This window comes from Tupaia chinensis, unplaced genomic scaffold (assembly GCF_000334495.1).
Source record: "Tupaia chinensis unplaced genomic scaffold, TupChi_1.0 Scaffold000199_1, whole genome shotgun sequence".
Taxonomy (NCBI): Eukaryota; Metazoa; Chordata; class Mammalia; order Scandentia; family Tupaiidae; genus Tupaia; species Tupaia belangeri.
Genome location: NW_006159674.1, coordinates 4,672,353 through 4,692,703, shown reverse-complemented (window position 1 = coordinate 4,692,703; position 20,351 = coordinate 4,672,353). Strand labels below are relative to the sequence as shown.

Sequence of the window (20,351 nt, the reverse complement as noted above, 5' to 3'; positions counted from 1 at the left end):
TTTTTTTTTTGAGAGCAAGTGAGATTTTTGCTATAGGGCATGTGCACTCACCAGAGAGACTGAGAGACGGAGAGAGAGAGAAAGTGAGAAATCACACTCCTCAGGAGGGATGGCCATGTTGCAATCCCTTCTCCTCCATTCTCCTTTTGGGATTTTGGACATGCATGCACACACATGCACCCAGCGTGAGTTTCAAGCTGCCGGGTCTGGGACTCAAACCGCAGTCAACCATGTGGTAGTCCAGCATCTTAACCACTACACCACCTGCTGGCCCCAAGCACTTTTTAAAACCACACATTCAATTTTATTTTACTGAGAAGAGGAAATTAGGTTATTCTTTTGTTCTTATTTGCATGCCTGTTTCTGCTGACATGTTCTAGAATGATTATTTCAGTTCATTATTATCATATTAGATTCAATTTTAAGTGAGTCCTATGCTTACTACCAGGCTTTTTATAGTTTTGGGGTTTTTTGTTTTGTTTTGTTTTGTTTTTGTTTTTTACTCCAGGTTTTTCATTGGCAGTTCTGGTGTTTTAGATTCACAAATGAATTGACTTATCTTCCCAGCTCAGTTATGAACTAGGTAGATCTCCTCCCTCCCCCCTCAAAAAGCTCATATGCTCACTGGAGACAGAGAAAGAGAGAGAAGGAAAGTGAGAAAGCATCCTTCATAGTGGATGGTCATGCACAATCCCTTCTCTTCTATTTCTCCCTCCCTTCAGGAGTCTGGGCACACACACAGGCTCCTGCATGTTACTCAAGTTGCTTGGTCCAAACTCCAACCACACAACTAGACATGAGGGATCCAGGTATCTTAACCACCATGCCACAGGTCAGTTCAATAGATTTTTTCAGTAAGACCAGGAGGATACTGTATTTTCTGAGTTGCTGAATATTTAAAGTGCCTTGTTACCACTATAAATAACAATCCAGATTAGTGCTTTATTCTGGAACCATTTTCTCTTCACTCCCTAAATTTTGATTATTTCGCACTCCATTGAGTCCTGCTGCTTGGTGTTGCAAAGGAAAAGTCTGAAGCATTTTAGGTATTTTCCTCTCCAGGTGACTTGCTTTATCCCAGGGATAAGGAAGTACATGAATTGTCATTCACGTAGAATATTAAAATCAAAGCATTTATTTTATAAGCCTTAAATTATCTTTTTCCAATTCAATATGTCAGCTATATATTCTAACATTTTCTAATTGTTTTAATCTGTATTTTGTTTAAGTTTTCTTAAGTTTGTCTTCCACATTACTGACTTGATTTTTAGCAAGGCAAGTTCTACATTGGTTTTATTCTTTACGTTTTTACTTCTAAATTTCTTTTTTCTCCTTTTCTTTTTTTTAAGAGAGATTTTTTGCTATAGGGCACATGCACTTCCTAGAGAGACAGTGAGAAATCACTCCCCAGGGTGGATGGCCATGCTGCTATCTCTTCTTCTCCACTCTCCTCTTGGGATTTTGGGCACACATGCACATGCACCCAGTGTGAGTTTTAAGCTGCCAGGTCTGGGAGTTTTAAGCTGCCAGGTTCGGGACTCAAGCTGCGGTCGACTATGTGGGAGTCCAGTGACATAACCATCATGCCAATTGTTGATCCTTCTAAACTACTTTAATCTCATTTTGTGGAACTGATGCTGTCTCTAATCAACAGCTTTCGCCTAACATTTCCTTCTGTTTCTAGCAGTTAGTTTTCCTTCTAAGTGTACTCTTTATCTGCCATCTTCATATTTTTTCAAATTAAATATTTCACCTGAATATTTACATATATCCTTTGCCTTATTTTTTTAAGGTTTATTTGTGTTTGAACATAGGCAACTATTTGCCTAAGTACTTTTGTTGAATTATGATATTTATTTTATTTTATTTTATTTCTTCAGAGAGAGAAAGAGATAATCAAGCATCTCTAACAGAGTCCTAATACCACAATTCACTCTTACAGTTCAGCCAGCCCTGCACATGCCGGGCATACTCAGGGAAGTCTCAGGACTTGAATAGGGAACCTTCCTATGTGGGAGCATAGCATTTTACCACTGTGTCACCAACTGACCCCATGGTGAAATCTCTCTGACTTCCATCCACCTCTGCTTCCCTTCTACCTTCTTTGTTCTGTCCCCTCCCTCCTGAACCATTTCTCTAATTACATTTGAATTGTCCCCTTTACATTGAACTATGAGGCTGTATTCATTATTTCTATTCTTTGTTCAATCATTTCACTCCAGAGGAGATTATGCAGGAGGCATCTGGAGTAAGTTGCTGTCACAATTTGGATGCAAAGCTTCTGTGTATTTTACTGGCAAATTTGTAAATCTTTCCTCTGGGGAGAAGGGTGATGGAACAGAAGAGAGAGAAGAGATGGTCTCGCAGCTGCTGCATGAGAAAATGCAGAGAAAGAGAAAGATGCTTTGGGTTTAAGGAAGCTTTGTTATAGTGATAGGTGATATACCTATCTACTTAGTCTCACCAAAAGTTTCAATAAAACACTACATTATTCTTGTGTTCTTACATTGCAATATTATGTTCTTGAAATTAGAGTGTATTTTACTTCTTAAATATGATGACATGCAGAAATAAGCCTTGAGGCAAGAGCTAAATTGCTCATGGAGGCACAGTTATAGAAAGGTTATTAAAGATGTTTCAATGTTACTTTGTGTTTATATAATTATTTTCAATTTAGTTTCTATCTTTTTTTAAAAAAAATAAAAGATTTGGGATAGTTCTATAAAAGAAATGAGGGTTACATTAAATGTTTAAGATTGATAGCAGCTGGGAGACATTTAACTTTGCTTAAAGTATATTTCAGAAATATTTTTTAATGATACTTTAATGTTTAATTTGGTTGGCTGCTTTCATGGACAGCAATTTTCAATTTTAAAAGGAGAGAAAAATGGGCTGATGTCTTATAATTTATTTTAATAGGTCTATTGCTTTGTAGACTATGATTTTCATATACATCTGTCACTTGGTGACATGATACCTAAATTATATTTCTGACATTTTTAAAAGTATATAATCCTCATTTATAATAATGCTACTTTAAATTAAAAGTGAATGAATGATTGCAAATATTTCAGGATTATCATTTAAAAATCATATAAAGAATATCAAGAAAACTACTTTACAAAGAAATTACTACTAACTGAATACTGTTGTTATTTATCCAATGATGATGCCCTAAAGTTAGGGATTACTTCAGTTGATTTTTATATTAATGAGACAGTATAAAAGGTCAATCTGCTCTCTTTATATTACTTACTTCTGCATCACTTTCTGTATCATTTATTTTATCATGATTTCACCTCCTAAATATTAAATATATTTTCATATGTGTTTAGTAACAGAGTCAATAATTGAAAAAAATACTATAACACAAAGTATGATACAGATTACAATTTACAATGTGATAATAAGTAATTCTAGGGACATCTGATTCCAGCTCACCTATAAAGTCCCTTCCTGAGCCTAGGTTGTTGAAGAAACCACTGCTTCAGCCTGTGCTGTGCTATACCATACACCCGAGCTTCTCTGTTCAACATTCAGCTGCTAGGGATCAGATCATGTAGCCAAAACATCTGAACATGGTGTGGCCCTGCAGGAATATTCTCTCCATGCTCACCCCAGCCAAAAACAAACAAACAAACAAACAAACAAAAACAGGAATTTCTCCGTGTAAATCCAAAAGAAGTGAATTAATCACTAAATGTCCAGAAATCACAGCAGAGCTTCAAGAAATATGAAAAAAGGCAGAAAATACTTCCCCTCCAAAGGAATGCAATAGCTCCATATCAGTAATGGACAAAACACAGGAAATTACAGGAATGTCAGAAAAAGAATTGCAATAGTTATTGTAACTAAACTCAGTGAGATATAAGAGAAAACAGATAAATGAATTCAGGAGATGAGAAAGTCATTCCGTGACTTGAAGGAAGAACTGCATAGAGAGACATCCTAAAAAAAGAATCAAACATAACTTTTGGAGTTAAAGAATACAATGTAGGAGGTCAAAACCTTCCTTAAAAGTATTAACAACAGATTAGGCCATGCAGAAGAAAGAATCTCTGACCTTGAAAACAAAGTTTCTGACTTAGTCCAAGCAATAAGAAGAATGTAAAAATAGGTCAACATATAGAAAATCCTAGACACAATTAATGGCTGAATATTCACATTATAGGTATTCCAGAAGGTGAAAAGATGAGTAAAGACTTAGAAAATCTCTCTTATCATATATTAGTTGAAAACTTTCTCAATTTAGAGAGGCATATGGAACTCCAAATCCAGGAAGTACAAAGAATACCGCATAGATTTAACATAAGAAGATCCTCTCCAAGGCACATCATAACAAAACTAATAAAAATCAGAGACAAAGACAATATTCAAAAAGGACAAGAGAGAAACACCAGGTTACTTACAAAGTTTGCTCCATTACACTAACAGTGGACCTCTCAACTGAAACAACGCAGTTGGAAAAAAATTAAAAAAGGAAGACATATTTAAAATTCTCAAAGCAAAACAATCAGCCAAGAATACTATATTGGATGGATGAGACTATCCTTTAAATGGGAAGGAGAAATAAAATCATACCCAGATAGACACAAAAGCTGAAAGAATTCACCAAAAGAAGGCCAGTCTTTCAGGAAATACTTAAGGGAACACTTCACCTGTTATTCTAAAGGGAGATAAATAGAAGCAAGAGAACACAAAACAAATAGGAAAAAAAAGAAAAATGACAAGGTTAAGTTCAGATATATTGATAATAACCTTGAATGTTAATAGATTAAATTCTCTTAACTAAAAGACACAGAGTGGCTCAAAGGATGAAAAAAACTGAAACCCTCCATATGTTGCTTACAAAAAAGACACCTCCTTGACAAAAATATACATAGACTGAAAATGAAGGGCTAGAAAAAGTCATTTGATGAAAACAGAAATGAAAAAAGGCAGGAGTTGCACTACTGGTATCAGATAAAACAGACTTTAAGATTATAAACGTAAGAAGAGACAAAGGAGAAGACTACATAGTTCTAAAAGTATTAATTCATCAAGAAGATATAACAATCATAAGTATTTATGGACAGGACATCTAAATATGTAAAAGAAAGACTACTAGATCTAAAGGGAGATATGACTGCAACACACTAATTGTTGGAGATACCTGAAACAGAGCAAGAACCCCCTAATGTATTTTCTAGGGTTCCTGAAATATATAAAGTCCATTTGCATTGTAATGGCCCAGAGTAAGGAGTAAGTCTTCAGACTTTGGTTATGATAATGACCAACATGGACCATGAGTGAGGGCCATTTGACCTCTAAAACTCTCACTTAAAGGAAAGGAGGTTTTCATTTCAATATGTAAGATGTTTGTAGACTGGAAACTGCTGGTTGTGAGCTCAGAGACTCCAGGCTGAATGGTTCCAGACACTTGAAGAGGAATTTGATTATCTAAGGCCTCACCAATCAAGAATGCCCAGGAGCTGATCACACCCTCTTGAACCAATCACTGAACTGATCTTGCGCCTGGGACCTCTACCACTAATTTTGCCCTTAAAAACGCATGTGGGGAACATCTCGAGGAGACCTGGTCTTTTCAGCATGAGCTGCCCGCTCTCCTTGCTTTGCGCTTTGCAATAAAGCTGTACTTTCCTTCATCACAACCATGTGCCTATGGCTTGGTTTTATAGCGCTTGGGTGAGCGAACCTGATTTGAGTTCGGTAACATATCTACACCCACTGTCACCACTGGACAGATTATCTAGACAAAAAATAAATAAAGAGACACAGGAACTAATTGGTACCATAAAGCAAATAGACCTGACAGACATATCTAGAGCATTCCATCCAGTAACTGAAATACACTTTTTTCTCATCTCTACATGGAACATTTTCAAATGACCACATAATAGGCCATAAAACAAGCCTATATAAATTTAAAAGTATACAAACTATACCCAGTATCTTCTCTGACCACAACAGAATTAAACTTGAATTCAACCACAGAAAGAGCCTTTGTAAATACATAAAATCATGGAAACTAAACAATTTATTGCTGAATGACTTTCAAACTATTGAAGAAATTAAGACTGAAATCTAAACATTCATTGAAATAAAGTTTTTTTTCCTAAAAAGCATTTATTTGCAACATCTCTTATTTAATATTAATTGTACTATTATTTAATATTAATTTGACATCCTTATTTACTTCATATTTAATATAAATAAGTTGTAAATTGGACTAAATATCTGTTATTCACATTGTATTATTTTTCCCTAGTATTAGATGCCCATTATTATTATGTTTTTAAGATTTATTTTCTTTTCTATGAGCAAAAGAGACAAAGAGAGAGACAGAAATACAACACTCCCAACAGGTTTCCACACTGGATTGTGAGAATGCACTTACTTGGTGTATTCAAAGAAGTCTCTGAAAATGAACCTAGAACCTTCCTATGTGGACCAGCCTTGCAGAACATTGCATTTTACTGCTGCAACAACATTCAACCCCCTAAATACCTATTATTTTAAATTGTAATGGCCAATAGCATATAATGTTTCCTAGAAATAGAAAATATTTTATATAAAGACAAATAATCAGTTGTTCATTTTACTTATCAATTCTCTAACAATCAGAATTTCTCATGAACATCAATGTCTATAAAAATGGTAAAATTGTCATAAGATACTTTTCTAAAAGCTGTGGAATTTTTCATTCACTGACTAAAGCTTATAAAGATGCAAAAAGTAAGCAGTATGATAAACTCACAGGTCATCGGTTTTTAGCAGTTTGCAAGCACTGGGAGTGAAGAGAATTTAGGGAAAGGGCTATCAGTATTATTTGCCTGCTCTCGCAAGCTTTCCTCCTCAGATTTCTTTTCCAGTCATTACGTATCTCCTTCTCAGTAGAAAGTCATCTCTTTTCTATAATACTTGTAAGATTTCCCAATGATAGTCACTTATAGATTGTTTTCTTTTTGTCCATGATGATACTGCTTGTGTCATGAGGCCTAACCTCAGGATACCACAATCCAGTATAAAACATCATACCCACATTATGGCTAATCTGGCTTCCGTTTTAAAGGGGAAAATTTTTTAGACAAGGATTACTTACAACACTTTTTAGGAAATTGCTTTGTTGGATATATCTGACTAAAGTTCCAAATAAATGACCAACTGTAGAAATAAGTGGCCTGAAGTCATCTATTCACATTTTTAAGAAACAGTACTTAGTATAACTTCATTTCTGATAAAAATCACAGGTGGGGACCAACAGTTAGCGTAACGGCTATGTCACTAAACTCCCATGTAGTCGACCGCGGTTCAAGTCTCAGACCCAGTGGCTTAAACTCATGCTGGGCGCATGTGCATGCGTGCTCAAGATCCCAAGAGGAGAATGAAAGAGAAGAGAACTGCAGCATGGCCATCCCCCTGGGGGGTGATTTCTGGCTTTCTGTCTCTCTGTCTCTCTCTGTCTTTCTTTCAAGTGCACACACACTGTAGCAAAAACCTCTTCAAAAAAAATAAAATCACAGGTGGATGGCTAATATTGAGGATATATCTGACTAAAGTTCCAAGTAAATTACCAACTATAGAAATAAGTGGCCTGAAATCATTCTATTCACATTTTTAAGAAACAGTACTTATTATAGCTTCATTTCTGATAAAAATCACAGGTGAATGGCTAATAGTCAGGATTTCTAAAATAATAAAATGCATTGACTATTACTATTATGGAAAACACAAAGTACTCTTCCTATAATGAGGTGGAAGGCCTATTAGGTCACTATGCATGCCGACAGTTTTATGAATGAAAAGAAAAGAGGAAGAAGATGGCATATGCTAGAAGCTTTTAGCAATAAATTCTACTCTTGGTTAATTTGAACAAGTTAGCCTGCAATGTGTTTTTCCCATAAAGAACACTACAGATCAGTACAAAAAGTCAGTTATTTGAGAATTATAGTGTTTTAGAGTCTGGATGTGTTTCAGTATATAATTTAATAACAATAGCTTGGAAAAAAGCATACAATATATAAAAAATATATTACAATCATTTTTAGATGCAGAACTAGAACTATTCTCTATTTGACTATAATACTGAAGTGCTTACTCTTGAACTCCATCTGCGTCCTCTGTCAGCATATCAGTGATCTGGGAAACTGAAAGAAAATCTGGAGACAGAATCTTTTCATGCTCTTGGAATTCGGCATTTCTCTACAAATAAATAAATAAAAATTAAAAAAATTAAAAACTAGAATGAGTTATTTTGATCATATATTGGACATATTAAACCCATGGTATCAATTTTTTTTCTTCCTATAGTCTAATGGCTGTCAGGGAAAAAAATCTGAAGACAATAGGCTCTTAGGTAATCATTTTTCTTTTCCATTTTTTATGAAATTGTAACTTTCTTTTGCAAAGCCAAATGGCTGGTCAATCTGTCTTTGGACAGGTAAAACTAGGTAATTGTGTGATGGTTTCCAACTAGACAATTATTTACTGAAGATAAACATATGCCTCATTGAACTTGAAGTTTAAGACGAGGCAAAGACAAGACAGACAGACTTGCTAAACTAAGAAGTTTAACACATAGTGAGAGGAACAAACCAAAGATGACCTCGAAACAAGAAAAGAACATGGTAGGTTAGCTACAATAAATGTGGTAATCAATCTGAAGGAAGGGATAGAGACAGGAACAAGACAAGGAAATTTTGTAGAGAAGAACAGGAAGGGACCTTCTGGAATTGGCTATTGATAATGCCCTAGGTGAACGAATCAGTAAGACCAAGGTTATGAAGCCAAGATCATTAAGGAGTGATTTTGTACATACAAAGAAATTCACAAAGGTGCCTGGGTACATGCAGGGGACTATCTGGAATTAGGAGGAAAGTGGGTGTTGACCTATTGTGGAAGATCTTAAATTTAATGATTCAACAAATATTTACTGAATTCTTACAAGCAGCAATATATTGTGCAAGGGATCATAAATATTTTAGACTCTGGCTGGTTAAAGAATGACAAGTTGAAGAGCTTGTTCTTAATAACAAGCAAAACAGGGAACCCGTGAAATTATTTAGCAGTGAAATGACAAGATAAAACTATGCTTTAAGGAAGGGTAACCTGTAGAAGGGTGAAAGAAAGAAAGGACTAGAGAGAGGACATAGGGGAAGACTCAAGTAAAGAGGTCATTGAAATAGTTCTGGGGCGAGCTCCCTGGCACTGTGAATGAAAAGAAAGAAGTGAATGTAATTATATTATTATATTATGGGGGCCTAAAAGAGGGATGAAAGAATGCAGATTCAGAGTTTCCAAAACAGATCATTAAAAAAAAAATAGTAGTAATATTCAAGGCTTCCAAGAACATATGGGCCACCTTTGTGTGGACTGGTGGAAGGCATCTTCTTTGAGTGGAGCAATGGCTAAAGGCCAGTCCCAAGGCTGACACGCCCTGTTCTCAAGGACACCGTGTGTGAATGGTATATGCCAAGTGCTTCTGTTTGGGTGCAAGCTGCACAGTGGTACATGGCACCCTTGTTAACACCAATAGAAATAGGAGTGTTGGAAAATGGTGCTAATTTTAAAAAGGCAAGACCATGAGTTTGATTTTGGGTTAATTTAAGGAGGAATGTGCATAAGAAAGCAGAAATATGAGAGGTTTATCTGAAATGCTAGATTTAGAAAGGTCAAGTTTAAGGATGCTGGGTTAGGAGTCAATTGCAAGTATGTGAAGAGAATGGATGAGACTGCCCAAAGCCAGAGCAGAAGTGTTCTAGATGAGAATGGCAGAGACAGACAGCAGCAGCAGCTACATGAAAATCCAGGACTCTGAAATTCTGGGAGACAAGGGGACACATGCTTTTCAATTTAGCAAATAGTTATTGAAACTACCATATGAATGGGCTCTAATAAATAAGAGCAGCAAGGACACATTTTGTGTGTCCAAAAATGTCCTTATACCTTTTCAAGAGGAGAAAAATCCTAAAGCTAACACTTACTAGTAATAGTGATTGGTTTAATGTTTACAATTTAATATTAGGTTACTATAATCATATTTTTATTTTTAAAAACCTAGGTTAGAAATAAAACGTGCTACATTATTAGCCATTTAAAAAAATTTAGGATGAACAAATTAACCTGAACTAGAACACACTATTATATTATAATGTCCTTAAAAAAATATTTCAGTATCTAATATAATTTGTTGCACCCAGTAACCACTCAGATACTTGTAGATAGAATTAATTGCACTCAGTTTTTATATAGGATAGTATTTTGGTCCATAACATATGGTTATATATCTGTTTGAATGTTTTCTCACTATATACATTTTTATTTGCCGTAAAGTATAATTATTCCTATACCGTCAATCCCATTACATTTTACTTTCCTCAGGGAGAGTTGTTTAATCTTTTACGTCTTTTTAGAATCCTGCAGATCCTGGAATGTCAACATAGGTTGCTAGCACTGTCTGAATTCATCTTCATCATACGATGGCATTGTTAAATGGGAAAACATGATGCAAAGCAGGACTTTGAAGACCACAAGATTGCATGATGGTTGGACTACTGATTAATTTTATGACTTAAGGCAAGTCATTTAAACCTAAATTTGGATTCATATTAAAAATAATTTTATATGTTTTAATGCACAAAAGATTTCTGGCATTATTAATAATGAATAAAGATATACATGAGAAGTGAATTATACACTCAGATCAATTTGTTTGATTTGAAAAATCTCTGGATAGGAGAAAAGTAGGTCACACAAGAACTATACGAAATAGAATACAATTATCTTAATCTTTTGGACAATAATAATTCTAGCTAAGATGACTAATATTAATATCTCATCTTTTACTAAAACTTGAGGCTTATGATAATCATCTTTTAGGAGTGTTTGCCTTTGAATCTTTTCCTTTTGCTTTAAATTGTATTCCTGGACTTATTTGAAACTAGACCTTTTGTTCAATTGTTTACATATTGTCTTGCACTAGAAAGGATGTCAGGTTACTAAAAATCTTTAATCTTTCAACACATATGTTCTGATTTATAAATATTAAAGATGTAATAGAAAACTCATAAGTAGAATATGGATAAAAATATAGAGATATAATTGTGGCTTTCTCTATAAAAATTACATCTCCAACTAGGAAAATATGTAAGTTAAATTGTACTGTTAACTCATTTTACTCTACCACCTGGTGGATTTTGGCAGTTATTCCAGAGCAATAAAATTGTAAGCCTGCTATTATTTGCCCAGATAAGCTTTTCTCTGATTTTTCTTTCCTCTAATATCACCAAACTTTCCACATCTGTATATTTGTCTTCTCTCTAGAATGTAAGCATTTGGGTCATCTGAGTATCCATACCTGGTTGTGTCATACAAAATAGATTCTTACACAATGTTCATTAGACTAAAAATAACAGATTTCACCAAAGATTACTAAAGAGGGATTCTTAGTCACAGAGAACATAGACTGCTCTACACACCTGAAAAAAAAAAAAATTAGCAGTGCTATGGTAAAGCCATATTAGACCCTGAGGCAAAAGAAAAATTAGCATTAGTGATCCTGTCTTTATTTAAAATTTTTAATCCAACATGGATGTTTCTGCATTAATTTGATGTTTTTAAAAAGTATTTCTGTGGGTCAGTAGGTGGTGTGGTAGTTAAGGCACTAAACTCCCACATGGCTGGCCATGATTCCAGTCCTGGACCTGGCAGCTTGCTTTCCTGCCTTGTCTCTCTCTCTCTCTAATGAGCACATGTGCCCTGTAGCAAATTAAAATAATAATAATGATGAAGATAAATACAATTAAATAAGTAATTCTTAAAAAAAATAGAAGTGTTTCTGGGCCAGCGGGTGGGATGGTGGTTGAGGCAGCTGTATTCCACATGGCCAACTGTGATGTTTGTGTTCCAGACCCAGTGCCTTGAGAAACACGCCAGGTGGGTGTGCATATGTGCCCAAAATCCAGAAAGGAGGAAGAGACGGAGGAGAAGGGATTAGGGCATGGCCAATCCCCACTGGTGGTGCTTTCTCACTCTCTCTCTTTTTGTCATGCACATGTGCTCACTAGTGATTTTTTTAAAAAAAAGGATTCCAGGGACCAGCATACGGCTTACTGGTTATATTGCTGGACTCCCACATGGCCAACCATGGCTCAAGTACTAGACTCAGAGGCTTGAAAATCACCCTGGGCACATATGCGTGCATGCCCAAAATCCCAAGAGGAGAATGGAGGAGAAGGGATTGTGGTATGGCCATTCCCACTGGGGGTAATTTCTCACTTTCTGTCTCCCTGTATCTCCCTCTCTCTGTCTCTCTGGTGAGCGCATGCACCCTACAGAAAAAATCTCTCAAAAAATAAAAAAAAGGGATTCCATTAAAATATAACTTGTCTTGATTATTGAGGTTTTTGGCCCCCTTTTTAGTATACAGAGTGTCTCACTCATCTCATCACAGTCTTGCTAGGGAACTTATTTTATTGAAAGAAAATAAATACATGAAACAAGAATAAGTAAAAGCTAAAGCTAGTTTATTAAAATAATGAATAAAATGGGTAAATATTTGAAAGCTGTGATTAAAGAATAGAGAAAATAAATATATACTACTTAAGTGGCAATATTTGGAAATCCCAAGAAAATAGGTGAGCTACCAGGGCTAAGGGAGAAAATTGGCCTGACCAAACATAAACTAATCTGGAAGTCTACTTTTTAAAAAGTCACCTGCAGAGTCTTAGATTTGAAGTTCTACCTCACAATCAAAGAAAAGAACAAATAAATTCTGTTAGTCTAATAATCATTGGCTGTAGAAAATTCATGTTTATGTCAGTATAGTCTACACACAAAAGCTGAACTAGCAAAGAAGTACTTTATAAACCAAAATCATAAATGAATTTAGATGCAAATATTACACCTCATAATTAATCAATTTAAAACAAAATTTTAAAAATTAAAACACATGCACAAGAACAACTAAATATTATCAACTTTCCAAAAATGTGAAAATGGGCTGGTATTAATATATAACACTGTTTTGCTTTGTTTTGTTTCACCATTCTCATAAAAAGGTAGTAATTAAAGTATAATTTGGAAAACTGAACCGAGCAACATACTAAAAGAATAAGAAGTTGGAATCATTTCCAAATAAGATTAATCTCAGAATGATCATCATTAACAGGTCTAACATGATTTTATATAAAGTTAAATGACAGAAATTATGTGACTAATGTGACTACATAAGTAAATAATGAACAAGGACTTGCTAAAATTCAGCAGCAAAACTCTCAGGAAAATACAAATAGGAAAAAAACACCACACACAGTAAACATGAATAAGACTATTTGCTCAAACCAACAAAAAACATCATATTGAATGATGAAATTCTAAACTCATTTTTATGAAAATCAGGAACTAAAATAGGATTCTGGCTAGTACTTATATCATAATTCGCCACACAGTGGAGATACTAAATAATTCAATGATAAAACTAAATATGTGGTATAAATATTATAAATTAAAAAACTTTATTTGAAGGTTACCTAGTAGCACATCTAACAACAGTGACATTAAACTAATATTGTTTGAGTTAATAAGAAATTTGAGAGGACAGCAGATGGCGAGGTGGTTACCCTTCTGGACTCACATATGGCCAACCACAGTTCCAGTCCTGGACCTGTGGCATGAAAATCACACCAGGCATACGTGTGTGTGTGCTCAAGATCCCAGGGAGGAGATTAAGAATGAAGAAGAAAGGATTACAGCATGGCCATCTTCCATGGGGGCGTGCGTGATTTCTCACCTTCCCTCTCACTGTCTCTGCCTCTCTGTCTCTCTGGCAAGCACACACACCCTGAGGCAAAAACTTCTCAAAAAAAAATTAAATTTGGGGGACCAGCAGGTGGTGTGGTGGTTAATGTTCTGGACATTTCCACATGGCCAACTGTGGTTTGAGTCCCTGACCTGGTGGCTTGTTTTCTCACTTTCTCTCTCTTTCTCTGCCTCTCTCTGGTCAAAATTAAAAAATAAATAAACAAATAAGTGAAAGAGTAAATAAAATTAAAAATAAATAATTCTTTTAAAAAAGAAAATTTGTTAAGATGGTACTACACAAAATAAATATATAAAAGCCAATTGTTTTTCTCTGTATGGAAAACTAGTTATAATGGAAATGCTAAAAAACTTGATTAAATTACATTTGGTTATAAATATACTAAGAAAAGTATAGGCTCTATATAAAGATATGATATTGACATAAGGATGATCACACTAGTCAGAAGAAAAGAACAGAGGATCTAAAATTTTATTTTATATTCATATATCTACATATACATCATATATTTAAAATTTTGGAAATGAAACAATTTTTGGATTCTGTCTTCTCTTCTACTGTCTATTCTTATGGCCATGATACATATGTTTAATATGATAGCCACAATCCTTCACTGAGTCATTCCCAATGGGAAAGGACATGATGGTTTATTTAGTAAATGAAGTTAATGTAATTTGTGAATCACCCTAGAAGGAAACAAAATTAGATCCTCATTATTAATACATAAAATACTTCAATCAAAAATTAATTATAAAGGTGCTAAAGACCTAACAGTAGTAAAGGAAAACTTTAAATATCACAAAAAGATCAAAGATTATTTGTGCCAATTGAGGGGAAGAACAGAAAGTTGAGGAAAAACAGGACTCTTTTTGTGAGAGAGAGATATTTTGCTATAGGGTATATAGGGTGTGTGCACTTGCTGGAGTGAGAGAAAGAGACAGAGAGACAGAAAGTGAGAAATCTCTCTCACACATGCACACACACACTGGGGAGATAGCTATACTCCTCCATTCTTCTCTCGGGATCTTGGGCATGCACGCACAAGTACCTAGCGTGAGTTTAAGTCACCGGGTCCAGAACTTGAACCATGGTTGACTACATGGGAGTCCAGCGACATAACCATTACATCATCTGCTGGTCCTTGTTCTGGGACCTTAAACAAGGCAGTAAACTCGAAGACCAACAGCAAGAAGAAAGACAAGCCTAAATGTTCATCAGCCTCTCCATGTATACAGCTGGTATTTGCCAGAAGTTCTACATATCTCATAAATACTACTACTGTATGCTAATATTTTGAGATATATTAGTACTATCTTTGCAAAAATATTTTGACCAAGCTTTTTTGCATTGTCCCCACTGTCTGCCCACATTGAACTACACTATGTAATCACAATGTGTCCATTCATATTGAATTATTCATAAATACTTCCAGAATGATAATGAAATTGCAGGAACCTGATAGTTTTGCAGCTCAAATTGAGCCCCCAATTATTCTAACTCTCAGTGATGGAGTTGAGTCTATTTTCTTAAGTCTGCAGGGACCATCTAACGTAGAAAGAATTGTCTATGGCTTCCTCCTGGACATGTTGACCATTGCTAAAACAAATGACATCATCTTTCTACTAAGGATTATGTAAGTATCCTGTACTGATAACGTTTCAAATGCACTGAGTAAATGTTAACTATTAGTGGATATGGTGATGCTTTAAGAGACATTACTCAAAAGAAGCAATTGGGAAATAATCGCTCGCATTTCCTTTTAGGTCTCTGATGTGAGACCTAATATATTCCTATCATATATGTTACTTAAATGAGTCTATCTCACATAGTAGTTTTGAAGACATTAAGAAAGTCGGTTTATGGGACCAGTAGTTAACGTAATGGCTATGTTGCTGTACTCCCACGTAGTCGACTGCGGTTCGAGTCCCGGACCCGGTGGCTTAAACTCACGCCGGGCGCGTGTGCGTGCATGCCCAAGATCCCGAGAGGAGAATGAAGGAGAAGGGATTGCAGCGTGGCCATCCCCCCTGGAGGGTGATTTCTGGCTTTTTGTCTCTCTGTCCCTCTCTGTCTGTCTGGCGAGCACACGCGCCCTATAGCAAAAACCTCTCCAAAAAAAGAAAAAAGAAAGTCGGTTTATGAACAAACTACTATCTATAGAAGACTGACTGATCACTGAATTCTAAGTATACATGTATAATCTCCTTTCACTTGCAGATCTCTATATAGCAGCATACGAACACTTATTTTCAGACTTTGCCATTTTTTTTGTTCTTACGCGTTTGTACAGATTATCTGCCAGAAGTTTAGTCTTAGCACTCAAAGAGAGACATTACTCCAATATTACTAAAGAAATTGGGAATGCTGAATTCAGATTTTTGGCAAGGAGAGCTTATGCAATATCAGAAAGAAAAAAAGAATTTCCCTGCACCTATAGTTTATGCCTGCTTGCTCAATATTTCCCATAGAGTAGGTTTTAGTCTATAACTGTCTCTCCTGGCATAATTTATTGAATGTCTACTGTGTGATAACTGTTTAGTTTTTATTCTTGGTTTTAGCCACAAACAACAAATGGGAAACCTCAGACTGTTGGAAGAGTATGCTTTATAGGTGGTCTATGGGCTAAGTCAATGTGGATACAGAATTTATTAGAAATAATTCATAAGGAATTAGGTCTGAGGGGATCAATGCTGAAAAGGGTCTGATCTGAGAAGAACCTTTCAGTATCTACTATTGTAAAGAGCAGTGGCCTTGAGAATAGACTACATGGCAGTGCCTTGCCATCTTTACCGTGTAACCTCTGAAACTCCTGGTCAGTACAAATGGGCGGTAGGCAGGACTTGTCATTCTAATGAATGACACAGCTCTATAGCCCAACTGTCTTCTCTTGAACCACGGGAAATCTGCATTCATTAGTGTGAAAAAATAGTTTTCAACATGCAGTGTATTATCTTAGTAATTAAGCATTGTTCAGTGAGTCTGTTACAACTTTATTTCTTTTTTATTTATTATTATTATTATTATTATTATTATTATTTTAATTTGACCAGAGCAAAACTGAAAGAAAGAGAGAGGGAAAGTGAGAAAGTACAAAGAGAGAGGGAAAGTGAGAAAGCAAAGCACCGGGTCCAGGACCCAAACTGCAGTCAACCATGTGGGAGTCCAGGGCCTTAACCACCACACCACCCGCCAACCCCACAACTTCATTTCTTCAGCTTGTTACTAAGTACAAAGTTGAGCACATCTTGAAATACATAACAAGTGGAGTAATACTTGTTCCCCCAAGAAGCTAACAAATGTTCAAGCTGACAGTCCTTAAAGTATAGACAATCACCTAAGGTCTCTACCTAGCTCATTCATCTTACTCATATATTATAAAAAGTTATTTTATTTCCCTAAAGCAAAGCAATTCTTTAATCTTTAATAACATTTTTTTTTCAAGTGCAGATTCGTTAAAAGCCCAAATTATGAGTCTTAGAAAGGACATTGTCTACATGGATAAGTATGTGTATGTGTACACTGATAATTATGCATTCTCATAAATTTATTTATGGTCAGAGGGCACATAAGCTTGCCAGAGAAAGAGACAGATGGGGCAGTGGTTAAGGTGTTAGACTCCCACTGGCTGACTCTGTGGTTCAAGTCCTGGCAGCTTGAAAATCACACCAGGCACTTGTGGGTGTGTGCTCAGAATCCCAAGAGGTAAAGGGAGAAGGAACTGTGGTGTGGTCATCCTCTTCCAAAGGGGAGAGTGTGATTTCTCACTTTTCCTCTTATTCTCTCTCTCTGGTGAGTACACAGACCCTAGGGCAAAAACCTTAAAAGAAATAAGAGAGAGGGAGAGAGAGAGAGAGAGAGGGAGGGAGGGAGAGGGAGAGGGAGAGGGAGAGAGGGAGGGAGAAACACCTCTCAACACGCACAATCGGGGTGTGGTCATGCTTCAATCCTTTCTCTGTTTATCCATTCAGGATTCAGGGCACACATGCACACATACCCTGTGTGTCTTCTGAGCCACTAGGGCCAGAATTCGAACTGCAGTATCCCACATGGGATACTTAACCACCAGGCAATGGACTGGCCTAATTTTTTTTTTTTTTTTAAGACAGGGTCTCACCATATTGACCTTCTTACCTCAGCCTCCCTGCTGAGACTATAGGCACCAGGAAACCACACCAAGCTCTTTTTCAGACAAGGTCTTGCTATGCTGCAGGTCAGCCACAGACTCTAGTTGCTGGGATTACAGGCACAAATCACCCTGCCTGGCCTTTAAATTGGACTGAGAATAGAACCCAGGCCACCCATGTGGCAGGCCCTGAGGAACACTGCCTCATTCCAGCAAATGTCCCCATGACTAGACTGTAATTATTGATTGATTGAATTGATTGATTGCCAGAGCATGCACACGCTGGCCAGAGAGAGAGGGGGGAGAGAGAAAGAATCCCCTAGAAGGATGTGGTTACACTTCAATCCCTTTTCCCTTTCTCCATCCTGTCAGGATTTGGGACACACATGCACATGTGCCGTTTCTTTCTCAAGTCATCAGAGGAGGGATTTCAACCACAATTGGCCATGTGGTATCTGGCACCCTTAACTACTAGGCAATGGGCTGGATGTGGATGAATTTAAATAAAACAATGTAATCGTGAAATTTCCTATGCTAAAGTGAAATTGTATTATTTACATTAGAGATCATGAGGGAGTAACTGGCTTAGTAACTAGTTTATCACATTAAAATGTGCTTTTAATGTATGCTAATTTCAAAGGCTCATATGAGAATCAGTGGTCCGCATATAATATTGGGAGGAATCTGGGTTGGGATTGCCTTGTGTGTTTCTGGGCAAGGAAGAATTATTGACTGCTACCCTCAATTATAAAATTGCAACTAATCTGAACAAAGAATGCAGTTTAGGCTTGTAAGGGCTTAGAGCAAAACAAAGTAATTGAAACATTATTATTCACCTTTAGAGCCTTAAAAACTGAAGAAAATGTTCTAGAAATAATACGATAGACTGAAATGTGAGAAGATTTAATATCTGGCATGACAGACGTGTTTTTAATTAAAATATCAGGATATTAACTTTACTTGTACAGTTTCCTGAAACTCATTTCTGAGGTTCAGGGCAGGCGAAGGCTCAGGATAACAAACCTTTATGTTACACAGAAGGCCCCTGAAATCCAATGACGTTAAATGACTTTGGTAAAGACACACTGATGCTGAACCAGAAGCCCGATTTTCCCTTCAAGATCCTTTGTCCTGTCTCCCATCACGTATTGATTTATTCTGAGAAAAAGAAAAATCAACGGAAACACCAAGTCCCCGCCTCCTGACATTAATCATTCCCCTACAACGAGCAGTCATTATTCCATGACACGTTTTGAGTCATCTCAACTGTGTTCCCTCCAGAAAAATTAGTAGCAATTTTAAATAAGGAACTGGCCCATTTAGAAATCTAAGATCACTTTTAAACAAAAAAATTAAATTAAAATAAAAATTAAATATGTATACACACATAATTTTAGATTTTAGTATAAGCTCGTGACTGGGAGGTTTGGACACGGAATGTCAATGGAGGAATTAATAAAACGTAGGCTCGACGCTGGGGCCGGTTGGGAGGCGGCGGGCCGCGGGCGGCTCTGGGGCCCGGGTCGCTCCCAGAACGCCCGGGCGCCGACCAGGCCGGGTGTGAGGCACCTCCCCAAGAACCTGGCGCTCGGGAAGTCGCTAGAACCACGACCTGGATGAGAAAGGGGCGGCGTACCTCCGACTCGGGCGTGGTTCCCGCCGGGGTTGCCCCCGAAGGGGTCGCTCCCCCGGGAATGGTTCCCAGCGACGCCGCCATGATCTCGCGGGAGAGACGCGGCTCCTCGTCGCCTAGGCAACCGGGGGGGGGCCGGCGTCCCTGGGCGGGCGACCAGCGCCTCGGTGAAGGAGCCGGGAGCGGGAAGGGGCGGCCGCCGAGGCTCCGAGTCGCCCGGGGGCACCCGACTTGGCCTTTTAGTAAGCCTGACAGCGGCCAGAAGGGCGAGGGCAGCGCAGCGACGTGGAGGACCTGGTATCTGAAAGCGCTCAGGGCTAGCGCGGTGCGAGTTCTCGGCAACTGTTCAAGGGCGTGGATTATTGGAGCCCTGACCCTTGAGGGTCGTGTAAAGTTAAGCAGTTAGTGCAGGGAGTTATGGTATTGCCCTCTGGATTCGAAGGAAAAATTGCCCTTATTTTTGAAAGATACACGCCGAACGGTTTAGTCATAGTGAAATGATAGAAAATCCGAGACTGATTTCACAATAATGTGGGAGAGGCAGGGGAAACGGGCGGAGGTAGGGTAGTAGATAAATCAAGATTGGGTACACCACAGGGGAGGAATAAGTCGGTGTACTATTTTTACTATTTTTTTCTACTTTTGTATGTGTTAGACATTTTCCAGAACACATTTAAAGACCACAAGACCTATTTTGGGGCAATATAAGGTGTTTTTTTTTTTTTTAATTTTTCTGAATAATCAGCACCTGCTCTGAATGAAATGTGCTTGTGTTT

The 20,351-nt window shown here is 37.1% G+C and overlaps 1 protein-coding gene across 4 annotated transcripts in view; it reads right to left on the bottom strand.

Moving 5' to 3' along the window:
• Positions 1–19,727, bottom strand: part of CABCOCO1 (ciliary associated calcium binding coiled-coil 1) — a 167,489-nt gene extending 147,762 nt beyond the window's left edge. For 3 of the 4 annotated variants that reach the window (XM_006147077.3, XM_027771267.1, XM_027771268.1), the window contains exons 1-2: positions 19,579–19,727; positions 8,099–8,202 (exon numbers count right to left, since the gene is read on the bottom strand). In XM_006147077.3, coding sequence (XP_006147139.1) covers positions 8,099–8,202; positions 19,579–19,659 — 185 coding nt within the window. In that variant the 5' untranslated portion in view covers positions 19,660–19,727. The remainder of the gene's footprint in view (positions 1–8,098; positions 8,203–19,578) is intronic. The other variant, XM_006147076.3, reaches the window with a different exon arrangement.
• Positions 19,728–20,351: the final 624 nt, after the last annotated feature.